This window comes from Tachypleus tridentatus, chromosome 10, assembly GCF_004210375.1.
Source record: "Tachypleus tridentatus isolate NWPU-2018 chromosome 10, ASM421037v1, whole genome shotgun sequence".
NCBI lineage: Eukaryota > Metazoa > Arthropoda > Merostomata > Xiphosura > Limulidae > Tachypleus > Tachypleus tridentatus.
Window position 1 is genome coordinate 187,597,662 of NC_134834.1, and position 22,598 is coordinate 187,620,259.

A 22,598-nucleotide genomic window follows, 5' to 3' on the forward strand; every position below is an offset into this window, starting at 1 on the left:
GTGATTTCCTCTTATTTTGTGTGCAGATAAAATGCTTTTTGATGATACAATAATTCCATTCCGAATAGCTAACCATAACCAGTATTGTGTAATATCTCACATAGTGTTCTTGGCCCGGTATGGTCAGGTGGATTAAGGCATTTGACTCGTAATCCGTGGGTCGCGGGTTCGAATCAACGTCGCACCAAACATGCTCGCCCTTTCAGCCGTGGAGGTGTTATAACGTGCGGTCAATCCCACTATTCGTTGGTAAAAGAGTTGGCAGTGGCTGGTGATGACTAGCTGCCCTCCCTCTAGTCTTAAACTACTAAATTAGGGACGGTTAGCGCAGATAGCCTTCGAGTAGCTTTGCGCGAAATTCTAAAAACACAAAAACAAAGAAATTTTTACTTCAAGTAGGTTTTTCGTCATCGTGAAAGTTCTTAATAGTTAAAAAATATCTATATTTGAGAGTTTTGGAAACCGGTGATTTTATCAGTTCATTTTAAGTGCTATAAATTATAATGTTCTTTTTAAATTTTTAATGACGGATAATTATAGATTTTGTTAGGTTATGAGACTTTCAAATATTAAATACCGTTTCCAACTGTTATTGCTATAATTTCTTTTATTAGTTAGCGGCACCTATAAACCATTTTATGAAGCAATTCGAGGACACGCTTATAATACACGTGACGGAATTCATACCTTGTGATTGGTTCTCATCAACTGTTTCTATCTTATTGAGAAGAAAATGGCTACCCTCCAGGAATAAAGTTTTCTCGGTTGTTTTTAGTTTCTTTGTCAGTTACTTAAGTTATATCAGCATTTTTGCCATTATGTCTTATTCCACAGTAAGAATGACCCGTCAAAACGTACGGAAGACAAAAAAAAAGAACTTGAAACGCTTCGTTTTGCCACCATTAGTCAACGACACAGGTAGACAACGTTATCGTTAATGAATCAATTGCACTGCAGTATATAAAAAAGCATTGTTCAGAAATAAGTTAGGCCTACATTTGATATGTAACTAATTTTCGAAGTTGATATTATATAGTATATTTTGTGGAGTTAAAATCAGTACTTTAACTTATTTCCACGGTATTCTTAATTCATTTCGCACTTCATCACTTAACTGGGTGGAGTACTAGTATTAGTAACAGTATTACTGCTAGTTTAGTTACTAGTGGTAGTGCTACTACAACGGTACGAGTAACAAAACTCAGTATATGTTGTAGAGTACCACATAAGTTCATTTCTTATATATTAAGTTTACAAGCCCTGGGCTATTTAAATAATACTGACAGTACTGCACTTATTATTCAATAAAATAAAAGTTGTAAGACTTGTCAATGGATATATATATTTATATCTTAGTAGCAGTGTCCTCTTTGCTTTTACTAATCACTACTACAATACAAATTACTTGTTTGGTTTAGTCCTTTTCTTTCAACACTACTAAAAATTAAAAGAAACAGATCTGTGAATAAACATGGATAAAGAAAATGTTTGCCTAGGGGATCAAGTGATGTGTTAAAAGACTGTCACTGGCCATTTTGCACTTTGTGTGTTATTATCCATTGTAGCAGAAGAGGTAATTAAACTTTTAGCCTTATGTTGTTCAGTCACATTTTTAAGACTTCTGCTTGAGCTTTAAAAACTGTCTTTACTAGATTATAACAATTATAAGATCTACTTCTCCCCATCTTCTCTCACGTTTTGTTAAATATAGTCATTTTCAAAACACTAGCTCATTTGAGCCAATCTGGATTGAAGCTAAGCTTTAAATTTGTCTTGAAAAGGTACAGATGTTATTTTATTTTTCTAACTGTACAAAATTTCTGTTGTGTGAAAGGGAATATATAAATAAAATAGCTGGAAGTTTTGTTGATTTCTAAATACGTTTGTGTATGTGTGTGTGTGACTTGCTACAGTTTTAGTATTGTTTTTGCAAAAGAAAAGTTTAAAGGCTTTCTTGGATGTGGGATGTTGAGATACAAAACTGTATTTTTAATAACATAAGAATAAAAAAGGTGGAAGAAATTCAGCCTGCTGAAGTCAACTTTGGTCACCAAATGACAAAGGCGAAATAAGAACCAAACTGAATGTAACCTTTTGTCAGAAGTGTACCTATTTAAAATCAACAGTAATTTAGTAAATAGTTCAGTTGATTGCCAATTCCACAAGAAAAAATTCTACCTGGGAAATAGGTTTACAATTTCAAAACTTGCAGTTAAGTTTATTTTTGGGCATACTATTTTTATAATTTTTTTCCAAATATCAAAAAAGACTTTCTGAGAGTTTCCAAATCAGGTCATTTATGTAATGTAATGTGAGCCTAATGCTTAGAAAAGCTACATTAATATTAGCATTGGTTTAGAAATAAGGTTTTATATGAAACTTTTTTAACCACCTTGTAGATTATACATAAAAATCAAAATGTAGTATCAAAACATTTGGTTCTTTGTTTGTCTAACCAAAAATGTAATTCATTGGATTAATTAAAAACAACAACAACAATAGATGTGTTATTAGTTTGCTATATTTTATGGAAATAAATAAATTGTTAATATATATTATAGCATCTTTTCTGTTTTTCCTATTTTTACATATTCTGTTTCAAACAACTTTGCAATTGAAAAAAAAAACTGATCTAGAATCAACCATTTGTTCTAACCAGCTGGAGCAAGTTCATTAATTACTTTTATTTATTTTTTTATAGTTTCTGTTACTGATTGAATGTATCAGCCATTCCTTATATCAGTTGTTGATCAAAATAATTGATTTAGTGATACCAGTCACCATTGTGGTGCATTAAAAAAAACTTTGAGAGATCTTAAGTTTTGAAACCATGTAAACATTTAGTGTTATCATTGGATTAACTTGTTTTGAAACCATGTAAACATTTAGGTTATCATTGGATTAACTTGTTTTGAAACCATATAAACATTTAGGTTATCATTGGATTAACTTGTTTTGAAACCATGTAAACATTTAGGTTATCATTGGATTAACTTGTTTTGAAACCATGTAAACATTTAGTGTTATCATTGGATTAACTTGTTTTGAAACCATGTAAACATTTAATGTTATCATTGGATTAACTTGTTTTGAAACCATGTAAACATTTAGTATTATCATTGGATTAACTTGTTTTGAAACCATGTAAACATTTAGTGTTATCATTGGATTAACTTGTTTTGAAACCATGTAAACATTTAGTGTTATCATTGGATTAACTTGTTTTGAAACCATGTAAACATTTAGTATTATCATTGGATTAACTTGTTTTGAAACCATGTAAATATTTAGTGTTATAACTTTGTTCAATTAATTTTATTGCAAATGTTTTCAGTTTATTGTATTTATAAAATCACACTGAAAATATATTTGTTCACTGTATTTGGATGTGATTAATCCATTCTTTCTTTTAAAATCTTGAATTTTAGCACTTCATATACACTTGATAATACTGCAGTAATGAAAACACAAAGTATCACATTTGTGGAGACATCAGATTTTCAGATTTATCACATAGTATAAACTTAAAATCATAAGAAATAGACGTCTTTGCTTTATTGATGTTTACATTTTTCTTCAACTTTTTTTAATTGAGTATAAACAAATGGTTGTTTTGGCTCATAAAGTGTAATTCTTCAGTAAATACATGCTGCACCTAGAGCTGATTAAGTGCTTGTTAATTGAGTACATTGATAAATTTGATTATTCTTGCAATACTTGGATAGTTGAAATGGCTTAAAATAGTAATAATTGGAAATGTTAATATTTTATTAGATGATTAGTTTTGTGAGATGTGACCAATACCCCAGTAGCACAGCATTATGTCTGTGGACTAAGTGTTAGAAACTGGGTTTCAGTATCTGTGGTGGGCAAAACACAGATAGCCCATTGTGTAGCTTTATGCTTAACTTCAGATAAATGCTATAATTGTAAACACACATTTTAATTAGTTGATTGCTAGCATTACAATTGTGGTAAATAAAAGTTTGAGTTATAGAATATTTTCCATGAAACTGATCAATATAGTAGATGCTCATAAGAAATCATTATATATGTATATTTTTTATTTATATATATCAAGCATATGAAATGTTGGATTTTAAAGGAAGAAGTGAAACAAATACATCTTTTTGTTTAATTAATCAAAATAAGCTAATTTAGGCTTAATACACTTCTGCCAATGACATTTAAGTTTATAAATGACATCTGTAAAGAATTGGATGTTCTTTGGTGCAATGAAGTCTTGAAAGGCACTTTCAATTGACCTTTGATTTGCAAACGTTTTTAACACTGATTAAAAAAAGGGTGAAATTGCAAATTTTTTATGCAAATTACATAGAAGACCCAGGGAGTAATAAATGACATTAATTACACTATCAAAGATATTTTTATTTTTTGTATGTGGCTCATTATTAGATACTCTTTAACTAGTGTTTGTGGACCCACAAGTAACTTGGTATGTAAATAGTGTCAAACGATTTAACAACTGATGATAGACTCCATTAATAGTTCTAGGGCTAGTGATACATTGACTCTAAATAAACATAGAATTGTAGGTACTACAAAAGTAAAATAAAATGGGACTTGTAGCCTTAAAACAAGTAAAATTAGCTTTAAAAAGTATAATTAATTTTGGATGAAAACTGTTTCCTAAACACATACATCATTTCTTAGTTAATTCTAAACTCAAAAAACCCAAAGAGAACACAATTACAGAACTTGTAATTATGTGTATAGTTAATGTCATCAGTTTTATATTTTTTATTAACAGTTTTTTAGCTTAAGTTTAGTAACCATTTAGCTCAAGAAAAATCACACTGTAATCATAACAGCTTGTTTCTTCATAATTAACATGGTACTTTTGACATTTGAACTGTAACCTTTCAGTGTTAGAGAGTGTTTTTTGTGTTAGGTTTTAGCTAAGTTGAGACTAGTTACACAACCAGAAATGCTGCACTGTGGGTAGATGTTTGTGCTAGTAATAACTAATGGTGGTATTCATACCTTATTATAAAACAAAATGAACCTTTTTGGAAACAGGATTTTTTTTTCTGTGAAGTGCTGCATGGGAAAAGTGTTTAGATTGTGCTTTTCAGTCATACAGAACTCATTGGCGTTGAAGTGGTTCTATGTGCAGAGCTAAAAATTTCATGAAGTTTACTGTTTTCAACTGCAATGGTTTTATATATTAAAAGTGGTACTGTTTATTAAAAAATAATAGTTTTTAAAAACTTTAGTTTCTTAGTACTACATTTAAAAAAGTACATAAAAGATGTAATCAAACCCTCATGCACAGTTCTAGTGAAAGTTGTGTTCTTGTTGTGAGGAGAGTAGTTTTATTTAAAGTTGTGTTCTTGTTGTGAGGAGAGTAGTTTTATTTAAAGTTGTGTTCTTGTTGTGAGGAGAGTAGTTTTATTTAAAGTTGTGTTCTTGTTGTGAGGAGAGTAGTTTTATTTAAAGTTGTGTTCTTGTTGTGAGGAGAGTAGTTTTATTTAAAGTTGTGTTCTTGTGAGGAGAGTAGTTTTATTTAAAGTTGTGTTCTTGTTGTGAGGAGAGTAGTTTTATTTAAAGTTGTGTTCTTGTTGTGAGGAGAGTAGTTTTATTTAAAGTTGTGTTCTTGTTGTGAGGAGAGTAGTTTTATTTAAAGTTGTGTTCTTGTTGTGAGGAGAGTAGTTTTATTTCAGATTATGTTCTATTATAAAGAAATGGTTGTTGCACATACCGCAGTTATTTTTCTAATTGTCTGAATCTTGAATATCCAACGTGTGAAATTTTTAATGTATTTTTCTTTGTGGTGCCATTCAGTAGATGGCACAGGACTTTTGGTTACATGCTTAGATACTGACATACATGCTACATCCATTATAGTAATATTGGAATTATGAAAAAATGTTACTTGTCAACAGATGGAAAACATTTATTTTAAAATGTTCTGGATCAAGGCCTGTGAAACAAAATTTAATGGCAGTAACAAAATTTAAAAAGGAGACATAAATCCAGTTACATGTACATTTGTTGTTAGTGATGTCGAGAAAACCCACTTGTAGAGAAATATATATGCAAAAACGACTCGTTTGGGTTGAGAAAATATTTTATGTGAACCTGACGATGACCGAAGAAGGTTGAAACGTTGTTTGCTCTTCTACGTAAAATATTTTCTCAACCTAAATGAGCCGTTTCTGCATATAGATTTGTTGTTAGCAAAATATGTAGGAAAAAAACCCAAAAAACAACAGTACAGTAAAAGCTTGATAAATGATGTTTAGTAATTAATAAACTTTTTATGTGAGTAGATGAGAAAGTTCAACAAGGTATCTTGAAACAAGTGAAAGAAAAATTAAAATCATTTTTATAAGTACTGTTAAAAAAATTTGAATGTTCAGTAAATTTATGCTAAACTGTGAGAAAAACAACAACAGAACCAAAGAGAAGGAAATATGAAATACAATTTTTTGTGTTAATCCTAGTAAGGAAAGGTTTCCTGGAATATAAGTAAGGTACTATTCCTTGCATTCACATGAGATATATTCATTTACAGCAGAACTTTAAGACAACAGATTTTGAGATGAAAAAAGATGGTATTTGCCCAAACAGATGTTGAGAGACTGGCATGTTGATATTACCATCAATAAGAAATCTCTTACTAATTTTTTTACCCTATTTCTAAAAGCCAAAGACCACAAATTAAGCAGGAGATAACACACCTTGATAGATTTAAGTCTACAAATATTTTTCATCATGTTATTTGTAGAAGTTGTAGTTTTTAGACTTAAAAGCATGTAAATATTTAAAATTTTTGACAGTGAAAAAAATGGTTTATTTTTAAGGGATACAGTCTAGTTATTTTTCATTGTTTGATAACATTGTAAGTTTTTGGAAAATTCTGTGGTCAACAGGCTATAACTTTTAGAAAATTTCATCAAATTTTCATTGTTCACAATTTTTAGTTTTTCCTAAAAGTGTAAATAATTGTCGTATTCATTATATTTTGTAGTTTAATTTTTCCCTACAACACCAAATATTTCAAGTTAGTGTAAAATATATCAGAAGAAGCTTTTTTTGTGTGTGGCCCCCATACCTCCTACTAGCACATCACTCTGGACCTTCAAAGGAGTCTAAGTGACTCTTCACTTTTCATGTAGGCCTCGTCTTCAAGTTGAGGAAACTCTTACACAGATGTAGAATGATTTATGTATTGGCTATGAATAGACAAATATGACTCGAAGAAATAAGTATTGGCTAAAATTTTGGCTGAGAAACAGATGATGAGTTGAGTAATCCTAATTAATGTTTCTAACTGTTATTATTCTTCATTAATCTGTCTATTCAAGTCTCTGTGTGAAAATAATAATCTAATAGTTGGATGAAACCAGTCAATGAATTGTGCTGTCTGGCTCCAGTTACAAATTTTTGTGATCATTTTTCCATATTGATTTACAATGATTCAAATGTCAATTTAAAGAACTTTTCATTTATAATGTGTCTGCAGTTGACTTTCAAATGAAGTTGTTTTGTTTGAGATCGTAGATGTAGTTCCTATGAAAGGTTCTGCACAACTGATGCATAATGCTTAATTTTCTAATTTTAGTTGTAAACTATCAGGACAATGGTTTCTGCTCCCCTGGGCGACCAGGCATGTGCGCTACACATCAACCTCCTTATGACCTTCGACGAAAGCTCTCACTTCAAGAAAGTGGATGTCCTGGGTCTAGTAGTGGGTGTGGTGGAAGAGGTCCAAACTGCAATCAGGTGATAATCCCTCGTAAACGTCCAAAACGTTCATGTTCTTCTGCTGATGGTATGTTTTCTGTTTCATTCATTTTGAGTTTCCTCATTTGATACATATTATGGGTGTTTAAAGTTAGTTAGAGCATATTTTATTATGTGGAGCTATTCCCAAAGCCTTTTCATTAAAATTATCAAACGTTAAACGTTTTCCAAGTTTTTGTTATATGAGTGATTTAGTATGAATATGTCTTTGAAATAAGCACAGTGCAAATAGTTATTTTAATATACATTGTGAGAAAATATTTAGAAAGTATAAAAGTGCTCTAGGGCATGTAAATGTTTGGTAACCATGAAAGTATCTTCCTGAATCATGGTCCAAAGTGAATGAATTCCAACTGATATATCTATAATTTTACGTAAAATCGTATATGCTGTATTAAGTATGATTATGCTGTTGTAATTTGAAGTGTATTCTTTTCTGACTTTGTCTTGTGTAAACAGTTATTCTGTATACTTAAATAACAGTACTGTCTTAACTAGATGTTATATTAGTATTGATGTACACAGCAGTCATGTTTGTTGTATTTTGTTCTTTTCGTGTTCTTTTATAAAAAATGTTTGGACAAGATTGCTAGAAAATATACTGCAATCAGTTATTATCTCTATAGAAATGAGTAAAAAACAATCTTGTTTGACTTTAGATAGATCTGTAATGAAAGGTAGATTTTGACCTCTGGTGCTGTTTTGAATGAATTAAACATGAGGGTTGAGTTACACTTGTTCTTCTTTTTTAGCATTAAAGTTATCAGGGTTAGTTGATATTTTATGTTCCGTATATATTCTGGCATAAGATTTCTCATTTTTTATACACTATGCATTTAGTAGGTTGTACTAAAGCAGTGCATTTGTTAAACATAGACACCTATACTTCACCTTAGTTATTTGCTTCAGTCTACAGAGAGAGCTTCTACATATTACATTTTGGTTGTTTTGTTTAATGAAAGGATTTTTGTTTAAATAATAAATTTTCCACATGAGTGACTTTAATGTGGCATCACTGTTTAAGCACTGTCAAACAGCTTATGTTAACAAGAGAATAAAACCCTTCTTAGTAAGCCTTCAAATGTTCAGAACTTTCTGCAGCTTCTTGGCTAGTGAATAAAACTTGGAATACATTTCAAATTTCAGATAATCTGACAAGATACTTAAATATGGATGCACTTTACAAAGGTTTTTTTTTGGTTGGGAAAACGAGCCATGAATTTGGAGTATAACTAAGAGAAATTTCCTGTCGAGTGTACTTGAACACAAGCGATTTGCATCACATAATATACTTTTCTTATACCAGTGTCACAAAAGAAGCACTTTTCATTTTATTGTTCAAGTCTCCTAGTGTCCTCTACACTTGCATTATTTGAATATCATGTCCTGCTTGTATCTGTAGCAACATTTCCACTTGCTTGTCATTTATTATGAAGTTTGCATGAAAGTTGTCCAGTTAACCTTTTGTATACATAATGTTAGTGTTTTTAGTGCAACACACATGAAGTGTTTTGGTTTTACATCTGCAAGGTTGCCCTTTAGTACATAATAGTTACATTCTCTTTCTGTTGCTGTTAGTGTAGTACAATACTAGCTTGTATGTGAGTTTGAATCAATGGATTCTGTGTTTCATGGTTTAGTACAATACTAGCTTGTATGTGAGTTTGAATCAATGGATTCTGTGTTTCATGGTTTAGTACAATACTGGCTTGTGTGGGAGTATGAATCAATGGATTCTGTGTTTCATGGTTTAGTGCAATACTGGCTTGTGTGGGAGTATGAGTCAATGGATTCTGTGTTTCATGGTTTAGTGCAATACTGGCTTGTATGTGAGTATGAATCAATGGATTCTGTGTTTCATGGTTTAGTACAATACTGGCTTGTATGTGAGTATGAATCAATGGATTCTGTGTTTCATGGTTTAGTACAATACTGGCTTGTATGTGAGTATGAATCAATGGATTCTGTGTTTCATGGTTTAGTACAATACTGGCTTGTATGTGAGTATGAATCAATGGATTCTGTGTTTCATGGTTTAGTACAATACTGGCTTGTATGTGAGTATGAATCAATGGATTCTGTGTTTCATGGTTTAGTGCAATACTGGCTTGTGTGGGAGTATGAATCAATGGATTCTGTGTTTCATGGTTTAGTGCAATACTGGCTTGTGTGGGAGTATGAGTCAATGGATTCTGTGTTTCATGGTTTAATGCAATACTGGCTTGTATGTGAGTATGAGTCAATGGATTCCATTTTTCATGGTCTAGTGTAATACTAGCTTATATATAAATTTCAGTCAGTAGATTACTTGTTTCATGGTCTAGTGCAGCATATCCCAAACTTTCTCTGTACACGGCACCCTTAGTGTCTCGGCAGTTTTTTTTTCATGGTGCCCCTAGGCATAAAGAAAAACTTAACAGTTCTGTTTATTAAATAGATAGGTCCAAACAACTTAAGTATTTATGTCCTAACGACTTAGTAGCAGTTTGAAAGAATAATGCATGTAAATTGAAAGCAAAATCAATATTTTTATTTTGTTTTTAAATAACCAAAATTACTAATGGGATGTGTGCACGTGGTGGGCACTGCACAGCTTCTCAAACCTTAGAATCAGATTGGACACTGCCACCTTCATTTTCTGTTCCACATTGATTTTTACATGGTGGTTGCTTTTTATCACAGTAACTGCTGAAAACCCAGCTTTGCAGAGATATGATGTCACAAATGGAATTAGGATTTGCTGAGCTTTAGGACTTAGCAGCAGATATTCATCTTTTATTAATGTCCAAAACTCGGTTAGTTCCATGCTGCCAAATTTTGTTTTTAAAGTCTTGTCACAAGACAGCTCAATAAGATTTTCTTCTGCAGAGGTAAATTTAGATGTGGCCTTAGCCTTGAATAGACCTTGGATCCATGCAAACTTTTCCATATCTTCTGGAAAGTAATTTTCAAACCAGTCACTGAGCTGTGTTAGGTGCTCCTCAGAAACAGACTTTAGTTTGTGGGTCAAATCATCTTCATTGGATGTAACAAACTGCTGCAACAGGGAGAAACAGTCTTTGCCACCATCTTTATTCATTTTTCTTTTCCACAGTAGTGGCTTTTTTCTCAAGGCTGAAACCTTCTCTGCAAGTTTCATAATGTGCTTGTTGCTTCCCTGCAGAGAGAGATTCAATGCATTTAGTTTTTCAAACAGATTGCACGGGTATGCTGATTTTGACAAAAAATCAGTATCCAAGAAGTTTATAGCACATTCAAGATAAGAGTAGAGTACATGTCATAATTTGAACACATGGGACAGCACATTCCCATGGGAGAATCATCACAAACTACAGTAGTAGTACAACAAAGATGTGTGCTTTAGATCCCATATCCTCGCACAGTTTTTTGAAAAACCTTACCTTCTGTGGCCAAGGATTTATAAAGTTCACTATTTTCAACACATTTTTCAGGACTAGGTCCAGTGGAGAACTCAGGTGCTTTGATGCAAGGGCTTCCCTGTGGATTATGCAGTGGGTCCACAGTGCATCAAGAGCTTTGCTTCATATAAGTGCCTGCAATCCTCCGTAACAGCCAGACACAGAGCAACCACCATTGGTACAGATGCCAATGCACTTAGTCCAGTCTAAGTTGTTTTCACACATAAAAGTGTCAAGGATTTCAAAAAGTCTTGAGCCTTTGTACCTGCAGTGATACTTTTACAAAAGAGAAGGTCTTCCACAATTTTGTCATCATCTGTGTGTAATGAATCCAAATGAGCATCCTCTCCTTTCATTTTTTTCAGTTTGTTGGTTGTTGAGTCTTCAGCCATGTGTTGGATTCTATGACTGACAGTATTGTTGGATAAAGGCACCTTTGAAAGCAGTTTTCCCATAGATTTACCAACCATAATGTTACCATATCCACTGACAGTATTGTTGGATAAAGGCACCTTTGAAAGCAGTTTTCCCGTAGATTCACCAACCATAATGTTACCATATCCACTGACAGTATTGTTGGATAAAGGCACCTTTGAAAGCAGTTTTCCCATAGATTCACCGACCATAATGTCACCATATCCATGCAGCTGGTAAAATCAGTTCTTCTGCAATGGTGTGAGGCTTTTTACATTTTGCGACTCTATATGCCACCTTGTAGGATGCTACAAGGCAGCAAAGCATTTCTTGGTATTGATGCTTGTTTCAAAAATGTACCTTTCTGTTCTTTCAATTCTTTTAACTTTCTGGTAAAACTAGCCAGGTTAGGATGATTGGTGTCTAAGTGGCATTTTAATTTATTTGGAAGCATGCATTCTGGAGTCAAAACTTTCAGACATAGTACACACTGCAGACACTCTTCATGATTGACATCTACTGAAATAGAACCAAAATCTATATATCTATCATCATATTTCCGTTTCTTCACAACTTTGTCACTGGCTGTGGTTTGCCATCCTTTTCTTCACTTCTACACTTTTTATTAATGTTCAAAAATCTTTTCGTTTTTATGCAAAAGGACTGAAAATCAACAAAATAATTCACTGAAATTCACTAGACCTCACAGACACTTTATCACAACGCTCTTCAGTTATAATGATTATTGATGGACCTGGAGAGTCGAAAAGTTTTTATATACAAAATCTGAGAAATGAGAAAGTTTAAAAAGTTACTGGCATAGCCAAAAGTACAAGTAAACAAACAAAAACATATCTCAAACATTCAATAACATCATCGAAAGGAATGTAGCATGATCTAATGTTAAAACTGTGAACTACCTTGAGCTAGTAGTTCATGTGATTTTCGACAGATATCAGTATTGCTGTGTTTGCCTCAGAAATTTGAAATATCTCATGATGCACAGCTTGAGAACCACTGGTCTAGTGTAATACTAGCTTGTATGCAAGTTTGAGTTAGTGGATTCCTTGTTTCATGTTTTAGTACAATACTAGCTTGAATGTAAGTTTGAGTCAATGGATTCCTTGTTTCATGTTTTAGCACAATACCAGCTTGAATGTAAGTTTGAGTCAATTGATTCCTTGTTTCATGTTATAGCACAATACCAGCTTGTGAGTATGAGTAAGTAGATTCCTTGTTTCAAATTAGCTAAGCTGAGAGCAAATTCCGTAAACACTATTTTTAAGCTGTCAAATGTTTCTGTTTATTGTTCTAAAGCCATGTTAGTACCTTAATCTTTGGTTCTGTATGAATTTACTGTACTAAACAAATTTAGTGTAATTTAATTATCCACAAAAATAGTGATCTCTTTTAATATTTTAGTGTTTCATATTAGTTAAACATAACTATTGTGTAAATTATATTACTTACAATGAGTTCTTTTAATGCCTTGTTTCTGTGATATTTGTTGCAATTAAGCTAAGTTTAATTTATTGTGTAATTATATCATGTATAGAAGCAATGTTCTTAATATTCAATAACAAATGGATTTTTGTGGCAACTATTTGCAAACAGAGCATTTTTCACTGTTCTTTCTATATATATACACACAGGGTGTTCGGAAAGTCATTGTGCACTTATATATGTGTATGATTACAAAACTGCACAGTGACTATCCAAACACCCTGTGTGTGTGTATATATATGTCTAACATTAGTTCAACCTATATTCTATACAAAGATAAGTTAGCACTAACTTCAATACATTTTTTCTTTATTTTAACACATTTAGATTTTGACAAAGATATGCATTTTCATGACATACAAAAATTGAGCATGATAATGTATGATGTTTTATAGTTACTCTCATTTGAGTTAAGATGTTTATTTTAACAGTACCTTGTGACATTTGTATTAATTTCCTCTTTTGTCAGAAGTGGATGCAGCACATTATCTCTTGTATGAAATACCTGATGAGTTAGTGTTAAATATATTCTCATATCTGTTGGAACAAGACCTGTGTCGAGTTGCCCAGGTCTGTAAACGTTTCCACACTATCAGTAACGACACAGAACTCTGGTAAGTGTATTAACATCTTTTTTATATATTTGCACCAGAAATGTAGAATTTTATGTAACTTTAAAGACATGGTTAGTAGATGAAGCACTATACACAAAGATCTTTATATGAACAGAACTGTCTTGAAAGTTTGGAAGATGGTGATTTATTGTATTTGTTTAAACTCATTGGTTTTACACTAGAAAAGATTCTCTTTAAATTCTTGGCAAGTTGTTCCTGAAAGAATTCTTCACCAACTAAATGTTTCCTTAGTTTATCATTATTTCTGTAATGGATATGAAGACAGTGACTTGAATAGTAATTATTTATTTGCTTGTGGAGTTTTTTGTAATAATTAATTTATAATGAAGAATCTTATGTGAATTGATACACAAGTAAGAAGTCATGTTTGGGGATTCTTAAGAAAAGTTTTTTGTTGATGTTGTGAGTGCAGATGTGTTGATCTAAGATAAATGGTAATAAATCCTGGATCTCAGGTTAGTTTTTATTAGCTCTTTCACAGCAAACTGCGAAATCGCTTAAGCCGCTGTAGCAAGTCTTGTGAACGACGTGAGCGAGGATTATTGCGGCTCACCACTAATTTAAGAACGTAAAAGCGCTGCTTACGAATTTAATCCTGGCTTTATAACTTCAAGGGGATATTTAAAAAGGATTTGCTTTAATTTGGGAAATAAATAAAATATATTACAATAGAAATCGACCGTTAATCTACCTTATCCGCTCTCTATGTCAGCTTTATGGAGGCCGCCATTGTTACCGAATCACACCTCTCCATACATTAAAGTTAATCCGCGGTAAATCCGTGAAAAAAGTGATCAATAATTAAAGTATTATTTTTAATTCGATAATCCGATATAATGATCACTCAATAGCTCGGATGAGGCTCCTCGGCGGAGCTGTTGGCGACTTCGGCTTTTCAGTCACAAAGGTTTAAGCCGCGGTTAAGCAGGTTGACCCCCAAATACTGTGGCTTAACGGCGTTCCACTGTATACATGAGTTTATATTTACATTTGCTCACATTACGTATTTACCCTATAACTTTTTGATATAGTATTAGTTCACAACATTTGTCAGACTTTTAGTGAAGAGTACAATTTTTTTTTTGTACTCAAAAAATTAGAATTTTTAGAAAAGTATTTTTACTAAAAATTCATTTGTGAAAAAATCGAATATGATTGTGAAAAGATTTAATGTTATGATTAAAAAAACTATTATTCCTCCCAAAAATCTCAAATATTATTTGTGTTCTCTCCTAAATTCATTTCAAAAGTTTGTTTTCAGTGAGACTTTGTTATTCTCTATATTGAGGTCTGTCAACTGACCAATCTCATAACCATCATAGGGGAAAAAAATGTAATTTTTTTGTTTGTGTTAGAATCATATATTATAACCTATGTATTATAACAGAAATACAAAGGTTTTGGCTAAGTAGCTTAAGTCTCATAGCATTATATATTTATTTTTTATTAAATTGATTTTCTATTCATGCCTAGCTAACATTACGTAACTTGCATTGACACAGTGCATATGTACACATATTACCATGTCCAATAATATAAAACTGATCTGGTCTGGGCTGTGTTTTAGTGGACTGGTATTTTTTATTATACAGTAACATTTAAATTATATATGAGTGTATATATATATATATAGATTATTACTATTTATCAGTAAGTTATTAAGCTTGTTTTTCTTAAAATATAGAACAATAAATCAAGAAGCAAACCAAACAGTTATCTCTTCTCGCTAAAACCATTGAACTCTGGTACTGCTGGACATAGGTTGCTAAGCCTTTTAAAAGTTCACACGTGGAAGATATCAAACAAAATGTTTTTTAGATTTTATATATACAGATTAAAATGACTGAGAAAAGTACTAGGGGACATTGTGAGCTGTTGATTGGCTATTCAAGTGCCATATATTGAAGTTAAAGTATATAATGGACTGTTTCTAAAAATGGAAAGAGGTGAATGAGGCCATATCTCAGCAAAATAAAGAGGGTTGGGGTTCTTATTTTATATTCTAGCTTGTTAATAATAGTAGTTTTAGTTCCTAATTTGTACAAAGTATAGACTTAATATTTTGATATCACAAATGTCTAATTTTAACCAGTGCTGTATTCATACCACACAACTCACTAAAATCTGTATTTAGGTGTATTCTTTTAATATTTAATTTTAAATTAATTCATATGTAATATTAAAGTTTGAATTACAGTTTGATTACAAACTCATTGACATAAATTTATATACATGTAATAGTAGTTCAATAAAACTTTTGAATGCAAGTCAACAAATGCAAGGATGTGGCCTGTGACCTGCCACGAAAAGATTAATCTCTTGTTAGTGTTTACAAAAATCAGTAAATGTATTGTTGTTAAGAGTCATTTGTTCTTCCAAAATTTTGCAACACTTTCTAATGTCTCAAATGAGACATTTTTTTAATAATTGTATTTTTTAGACAGTTCATACTTTTTGCTGTCTGTGATGCAGCATTTGTTTTGGACACTTACCAAAATCTTGAACCTTTGACATTTGAAAGAAATCTCTATAGAACTGTAGAAAGAGTCAATAAAATATATGCCAAAGAAGATTTTATCAGATAAATTGATAGTATTAGAAACAAAACATAAATTAAAAATGCATTTATTTGAGAGTTCATATTTCTTTACTATTTGATTTATACAGTAGTGACACTTAGAAGTTTTTATTGTTAATATACTGAATGATAATGTTTTTTTTATTTCTGTATTGATTTTTCAATTTATCTTTGTTTCAAAAAACATTTCTGTGATTGCAATATATTTTCATTTTAAATAGTCATGTATATGTATATAATATATATTTTCTTCTCTCCTATAATTAGGAAAAACCTTTACCAGAGTGTGTATGAATATGACCTTCCACTGTACAATATGGGACCTTGCAAATATGCATTTGTACAGCTTGATGAAACAGAAAATGAAAACCCATGGAAAGAGAGTTTTAGACAGTTGGTGAGTTGTTGTTTTTTGTACATCTGATCATTTTACCAGAAAACAATAATGGTTGAACAGAACTTTCATTTTGATCTGTGGAATTGTTTCTGATCTTTAGCAATGACCCCAAAAAATTTTACTTTTGGATTTTGGAGAATTTGAATGAACATGTAAAATTTTCAGATGAGCCCTTTCTTCTTTTCCTGAGCTGTCATATTATTCACTTGGTGAAAATATTCATGGGAAACAAAAGAGTCTTCTATTCACAATACTGTTACATTATATTCTGTAAGATAAACACTAATGTTAGCTGCATCTTATGTTTTAGTTCTCATGGGGTTACTTCTTTTATTGATCTTGCTTAGCAGATGGTTGTAATTATGCACTGTTTCTTAACACCATAGTTTCTGCTTGTAACTAGCTTTTGTGAAAGTCAGTAAGATCAGTCTTGGTGTGCATGTAAGTGTATGAACTTTAGGTAAGACTTCATTAACTCCAGTTCTTTGCTTATTGTTCTGTTAATACTTCTAGGAGATATGTCCAGCTACACTTTTCAGGTGAGGCTATTGCTTAAGATTGGTTTGGGTTAGAGATACTTGACCCATGGCTAATATAAATGCTCTTTCTATGAGAGTTCTTACACTTCTGTGATGACTTGAAGGTTTCAGTCTTCAAACTGTTCTGTTCTTTGGGTCTACATCATTGAACAATCTTTCTACAAATATTTATCCTTGAAAGTGTTGAAGTATGATCCTGTAGTCCTAGGTCTGCCTGTTGTCTCATTGCTCCATTGAATGGTCAGAAATGGACCATGAAATAAACATATGAATGCTAAAGTTGTTTCTCATGATACCACTGCACACACTTGTGGTGGCTGGGGATGTTAATGGTAATTGTGCTGATTTGTTTCTAAACATTAGTGCTTAAAAGTGTTATACAATAATAAAATTAGTGTTTAAGTGTTATCTTGTACAATAATAAAACTAATGCTATAGTGTTATCTTATACAATAATTTTATTTATCTGGTAACAAAAATTTATATCTAAAGGATACACACACACACACACACACAGGTGATAAATTACAAGAACTGATTGAAAGAATTCCAAAATGTATGTTTTGACTTCTCTCACTGTATATAATATATATATTATATTATATACTATGTTTAAATTGATATCAGATATATCTATTAGTAACTTAACTCTTTATATAAGGCCAATGTTTTTCAACTTAGTAATCACTAGTAGTGATAAATTTGATTTGAAGTTTCATTGTCAAGAGTTAATTCAGAATTAGTATTGAAGTTGAAAATTTTATCTGGATATAGAGAAGTCACGTCATTGGTGTGAAATCTAATACTCGATGTTACCATCTGAATTTATCAGAATAAACTATAGTGAATGAACTAGAATTACATTAGCACAACTGTTATCTTATGAAAATAAAATTAATCTGTATGGGTCTGAAAGTTCCATGCCATACTTAGAGTTTGGCCGGTTGTAAACTCAGGATAAAAATTTGGCGAGTTTTGCTAACAGTTAACAGAAAATCTTACCTTCTTATTAAAGTCAAATTTATTTAAAGTTTGAAAGTCTAAAAAGCTATTTTATTTATTTATTTCAGTATCGAGGCATACATGTTCGCCCAGGATACCAGGATCTTGTAGAAAACAATCCAGACCGATATAGTGGAAGAAATATAATTGTGAGTTTTAGATAAACTGTTTTCTGTCAACAAATATTATCTTGAAATTAAATTTATGTAAGTACTTGAGAGATCTGTCAGAGCTAAAAGGATGTTGATTATAAGTTAGTTTAAACACTGGCAGCTGGCAAAGCATTAGATGTCACTAATGTTTCTTATAAAACTTGCATGTGTTGCAGATGTTTCCTTCCATATTCCTCAGAAGTTTTCTATTTTTAATTTGAAATTGGAGTTATTTTTTATATAACCTTTGTCTTCTACAAGTTACTACGTTTTATGCTCAAGACAAATTACTTAAAGTTGGCAAACTGTTATGAAGTAGATACATAAACCAGTCAAGATTGGAAATGGTTGGCCTTTGTTTTGGAATTTTTAATGTTAGCTATAGATTTTTTATCAACTAACAAAATGTTGTAATGTTTCATATGAAGACATCATATAAGACTGTGTGTATAAACATCCTGTAAAATAATTATAAATGCAATTCATTTATAAGTAATACTAAACATTACTAAAAATATAGAAGGAAAAATAAATTAAGTTAATTGTTATTGAATGTTTTCGTGATTGTAATTAGGTAGTTTTGCTGTTGGAATTATTAACATTAATGTCTTACATTTACTTTTGTTTTTGTTGACAGTATTTTGACACTATCGAGCATGCTTTAGAGTCTGAAGAATATGAGAATTCTTTGATATTCATCCATTGTGGTGTTTATAAAGGAGACTATGTCATTTACTCCAATGTGACATTGATTGGGGCAGGTAGGACAGAATTTCTTGGTATAATTTTGTTATTAATATCTTTACTATGTTAGAACAACATATCTTAGTGTAATTTTATTTTTATTGTCATTATTATTATAGGACAGCATATCTTGTGTAATTTTATTTTTATTGTCATTATTATTATAGGACAGCATATCTTGTGTAATTTTATTTTTATTATCATTATTATAGGACAGCATATCTTGTGTAATTTTATTTTTGTTATCTTTATTATAGGACAGCATATCTCAGTGTAATTTTATTTTTATTATCATTATTATGGGACAGCATATCTTGTGTAATTTTATTTTTATTATCTTTATTATTGTAGGACAGCATATCTTGGCATAATTTTATTTTTATTATCTTTATTATTGTAGGACAGCATATCTTGGCATAATTTTATTTTATTATCTTTATTATTGCAGGACAGCATATCAGTGTAATTTTATTATAATTATGTTTATATTTTGAACTATCTATATTCAAATGAATTAAGTATTGGTATAATGTTTTTATGATATGATATATTTTACATGTATAAGTAAAGTATTGGACATAAAACTAAATAAAAGATTTTGGAAATGGTTCAGATCATATCAAGGTAATAATTACAATGTCCACAAATAATTAGTAGCAAAACAGTGGGTAACAAGACTGTGGAAGTCTGTTACAGGAACAAGGAACAACATCCATGGAATGTGTCATAAAGTAATAAAACATTGCAGAAAACTGTACAAGTTTAAGGGAATTTCTTTCTGAAATCTATACACATCAGTCTTTATTAACAGTTTCTAATATCTTGACTTCAATTAAAAATATTGCTCAACTTTCATGAACTAGGCCCAAACTTCTGTGTGACCTTATATCAGGTGTGTTACTTCACTTGATAAGTAATAGAAGAACTTGTAAAGGTAAATATGTTGTGTCCATATTTAAAGGAAGTAAATTTGTAGGAAAAAAAATAAAATACGTCATAGTGTGAACTGTTAATTTGAATTTACTATAAACCTGGATCATTCTTTTATTCCTGGGAAAAGTTATTTAGAAAGGATACAGTAAAATTGTTTGTAAATAATAGTATAAAAATCAGAAAAATACGTTGTAATCCATAATTTCTACCAACCATCTTTGTGTAAAAAGTTGTTGGTTTATGGTTATCCTATAATTTTGAAATTTGATATTAATGAATTATATCTATGTGGATTAAAAACATGTCGACATTTCAGTGTTTTTATTTGTTTTTTTGTATATTTCTAGTTGTATTAATTTTCAGATGAAAATTTTACACTTTTGTGGAAAACCTTTATGAAAAAAACAGTTTTCTGAATAAATGTATTAACTTAATTTGTAAGCATAATCATTGGAAATGGTTTCTGTTTTCAGCTCCAGGAAATGTTGCAGAAAATGTTATCTTGGAAAGAGAGTGTGAGTCTACTGTTATGTTCACGAAAGGTGCCAGAGAAGCATTCTTGGGGTTCGTTACGCTTAAGGTGTGTTATTTTTTATTAACTCGGTTTGTCTTCAGATAAAATTTAAAGAAAGAAGCTTATTATACACTTTAAAATGTTTGAAACTTCACTCTTATATGACAAGTCTTTCATGGTGGCTTGAATTACTGTTTAATATTAAGTATAACTCTTAGCATCATAAGTTGAAATTTTTGGCAGATTTCCAAGTAATTTTTTTTTTGATATTTTGGTCAATTTACTAAAAATTTGTATAATGTTTGATTCTAAAAGGGATTTGCATTTAATCTTAGTGTTTATTGATTTTGAAATTCATAATTAATCAGAATGTGACATTATTTGACAGGAAAGAAGTATTCATAGCTTTGTTAGGAACTTAATTGTGTTTCAACATCAACCCATTTATCAGTTTTTTTTAGTCCGACACAACAACTTAAGCCACATGAACTTCACAGAACTGTCATACATTTAATGATGTATGTGCTTCTCAATACTTCTGTGTCTAGTCTGTGTGGTAAAGTATAACTGTAGAACATTTTTAGGTTCCCAAGCAAGTCAGAGGTAAGTTTATAGACTTGAAATGCTGAAATCTGGGGTTTGATTCTCTGTGGTGGACAGAGCAGATAGATTAAGGTGTCTACTCTCAAATAAACAAACATAAAAAAACACTTCTATAAGTGGTTATACAGTCATGTATTTGAAACAGAAAGGATGGGATTCATTCTGTGTATGAAAAAAAATCAGACTTTTACTATTGTATACATTTATTATCTCTATAGTATACTTAAGAAAAAGGTGTGATAAAAATCATGTTACCAGTGTATGCTAGCATGTATGTCTGTTTGATGATTGTACTTGAGGGATTGGAGATAAATAGTCATTAATGGTTAAACATTGTTATCAGATGTGAATAATAAATTAGTATTATTTATGCTATTGTTACAGGTACCTTTTATTGCATGTGACACAAAGTTTTATTAAACTATAATTTGTTTATGTTATACAAATTAGTATAGCATAACATCTCAGCTAATAATCTATATTTTAATAGGATATAAGTGTTAAGTTGTTAATTGTGCAAGGCAATATTAAAAAATCGTGAATTTCCCTGGGTGTGACTCTTGGTACATTTTCTCTAGGCATCTATATTTTATTAACCACTCGTAAATTACTTGCAAGTTATACACTGTAAAATTCTCATTGCTCAGTTGGATCATAATCTTTGTAGTCTTTGATTTTGTTTGGTTACAGAGCTATGAGATAGAAAATCACACCCTTCTTGTCACACTTACCTGTCAAATCCTCTTTTCCAGGGTTTGCTAATACTTTTCTTTTACATTTAATTATGTAGTACCTATAACCAATTGAAAGTCAAGGTTTTTAATCTGTTAAATGATGTATAGTGCTGTGTTTTGGACAGATAATCATCAATTTCACTTGGACTACAAGCTTTATTCCCATGGGAAATATAATGGCTAGCTCCAATGATTCTGTAGTGTCTCTTGTTGCTTAGTTAGAAAACCAAAACAACTTTGAGCGTTAAGAGGAAATTGTCTACATTTTGCTTCTTGTTAATTTATATCCTTTAAAAATTAAATAGTGCATTACTACCATTAGTTTGAAACAAAAGTAGAGGTTAAATGTCATTGACAATTGATAGCAAGAAAGAAGATTAGATAAGTATTTTATTTCTTATTTTTAACATTTATTCTATATTTATTATAAAAGTAACTAAAATGTAAAAATAGGAATTTTTTTTTTTCAGATTAGTTAAGATTAGATTAGGTAAAATAAATAATAATATGTTTCACAAGATATGCATGAGAGCAGCTCATAGTAGCTTGTAGGTAATGCAATTTGTGATAGTGTAATGTGAACTGCAAGTGTCCCAAGTAATTTATAACTTCTAATGGTGCAGATAGTAGTTAGACTCAGTTCAAAGGAGAATGAAACTAA

At 30.9% G+C, this 22,598-nt stretch overlaps 1 protein-coding gene across 1 annotated transcript in view; it reads left to right on the top strand.

The window, feature by feature from the left end:
• The first annotated feature begins 667 nt into the window (after nucleotides 1–667).
• The window catches only part of FBXO11 (F-box protein 11), a 37,634-nt gene continuing 15,703 nt past the window's right edge, over nucleotides 668–22,598 (top strand). Inside the window, exons 1-7 of the mRNA XM_076465813.1 lie at nucleotides 668–918; nucleotides 7,589–7,798; nucleotides 13,576–13,720; nucleotides 16,587–16,716; nucleotides 18,326–18,406; nucleotides 19,047–19,170; nucleotides 20,560–20,666. Of these exons, the coding sequence (XP_076321928.1) occupies nucleotides 819–918; nucleotides 7,589–7,798; nucleotides 13,576–13,720; nucleotides 16,587–16,716; nucleotides 18,326–18,406; nucleotides 19,047–19,170; nucleotides 20,560–20,666 (897 nt within the window). The 5' untranslated portion in view covers nucleotides 668–818. The remainder of the gene's footprint in view (nucleotides 919–7,588; nucleotides 7,799–13,575; nucleotides 13,721–16,586; nucleotides 16,717–18,325; nucleotides 18,407–19,046; nucleotides 19,171–20,559; nucleotides 20,667–22,598) is intronic.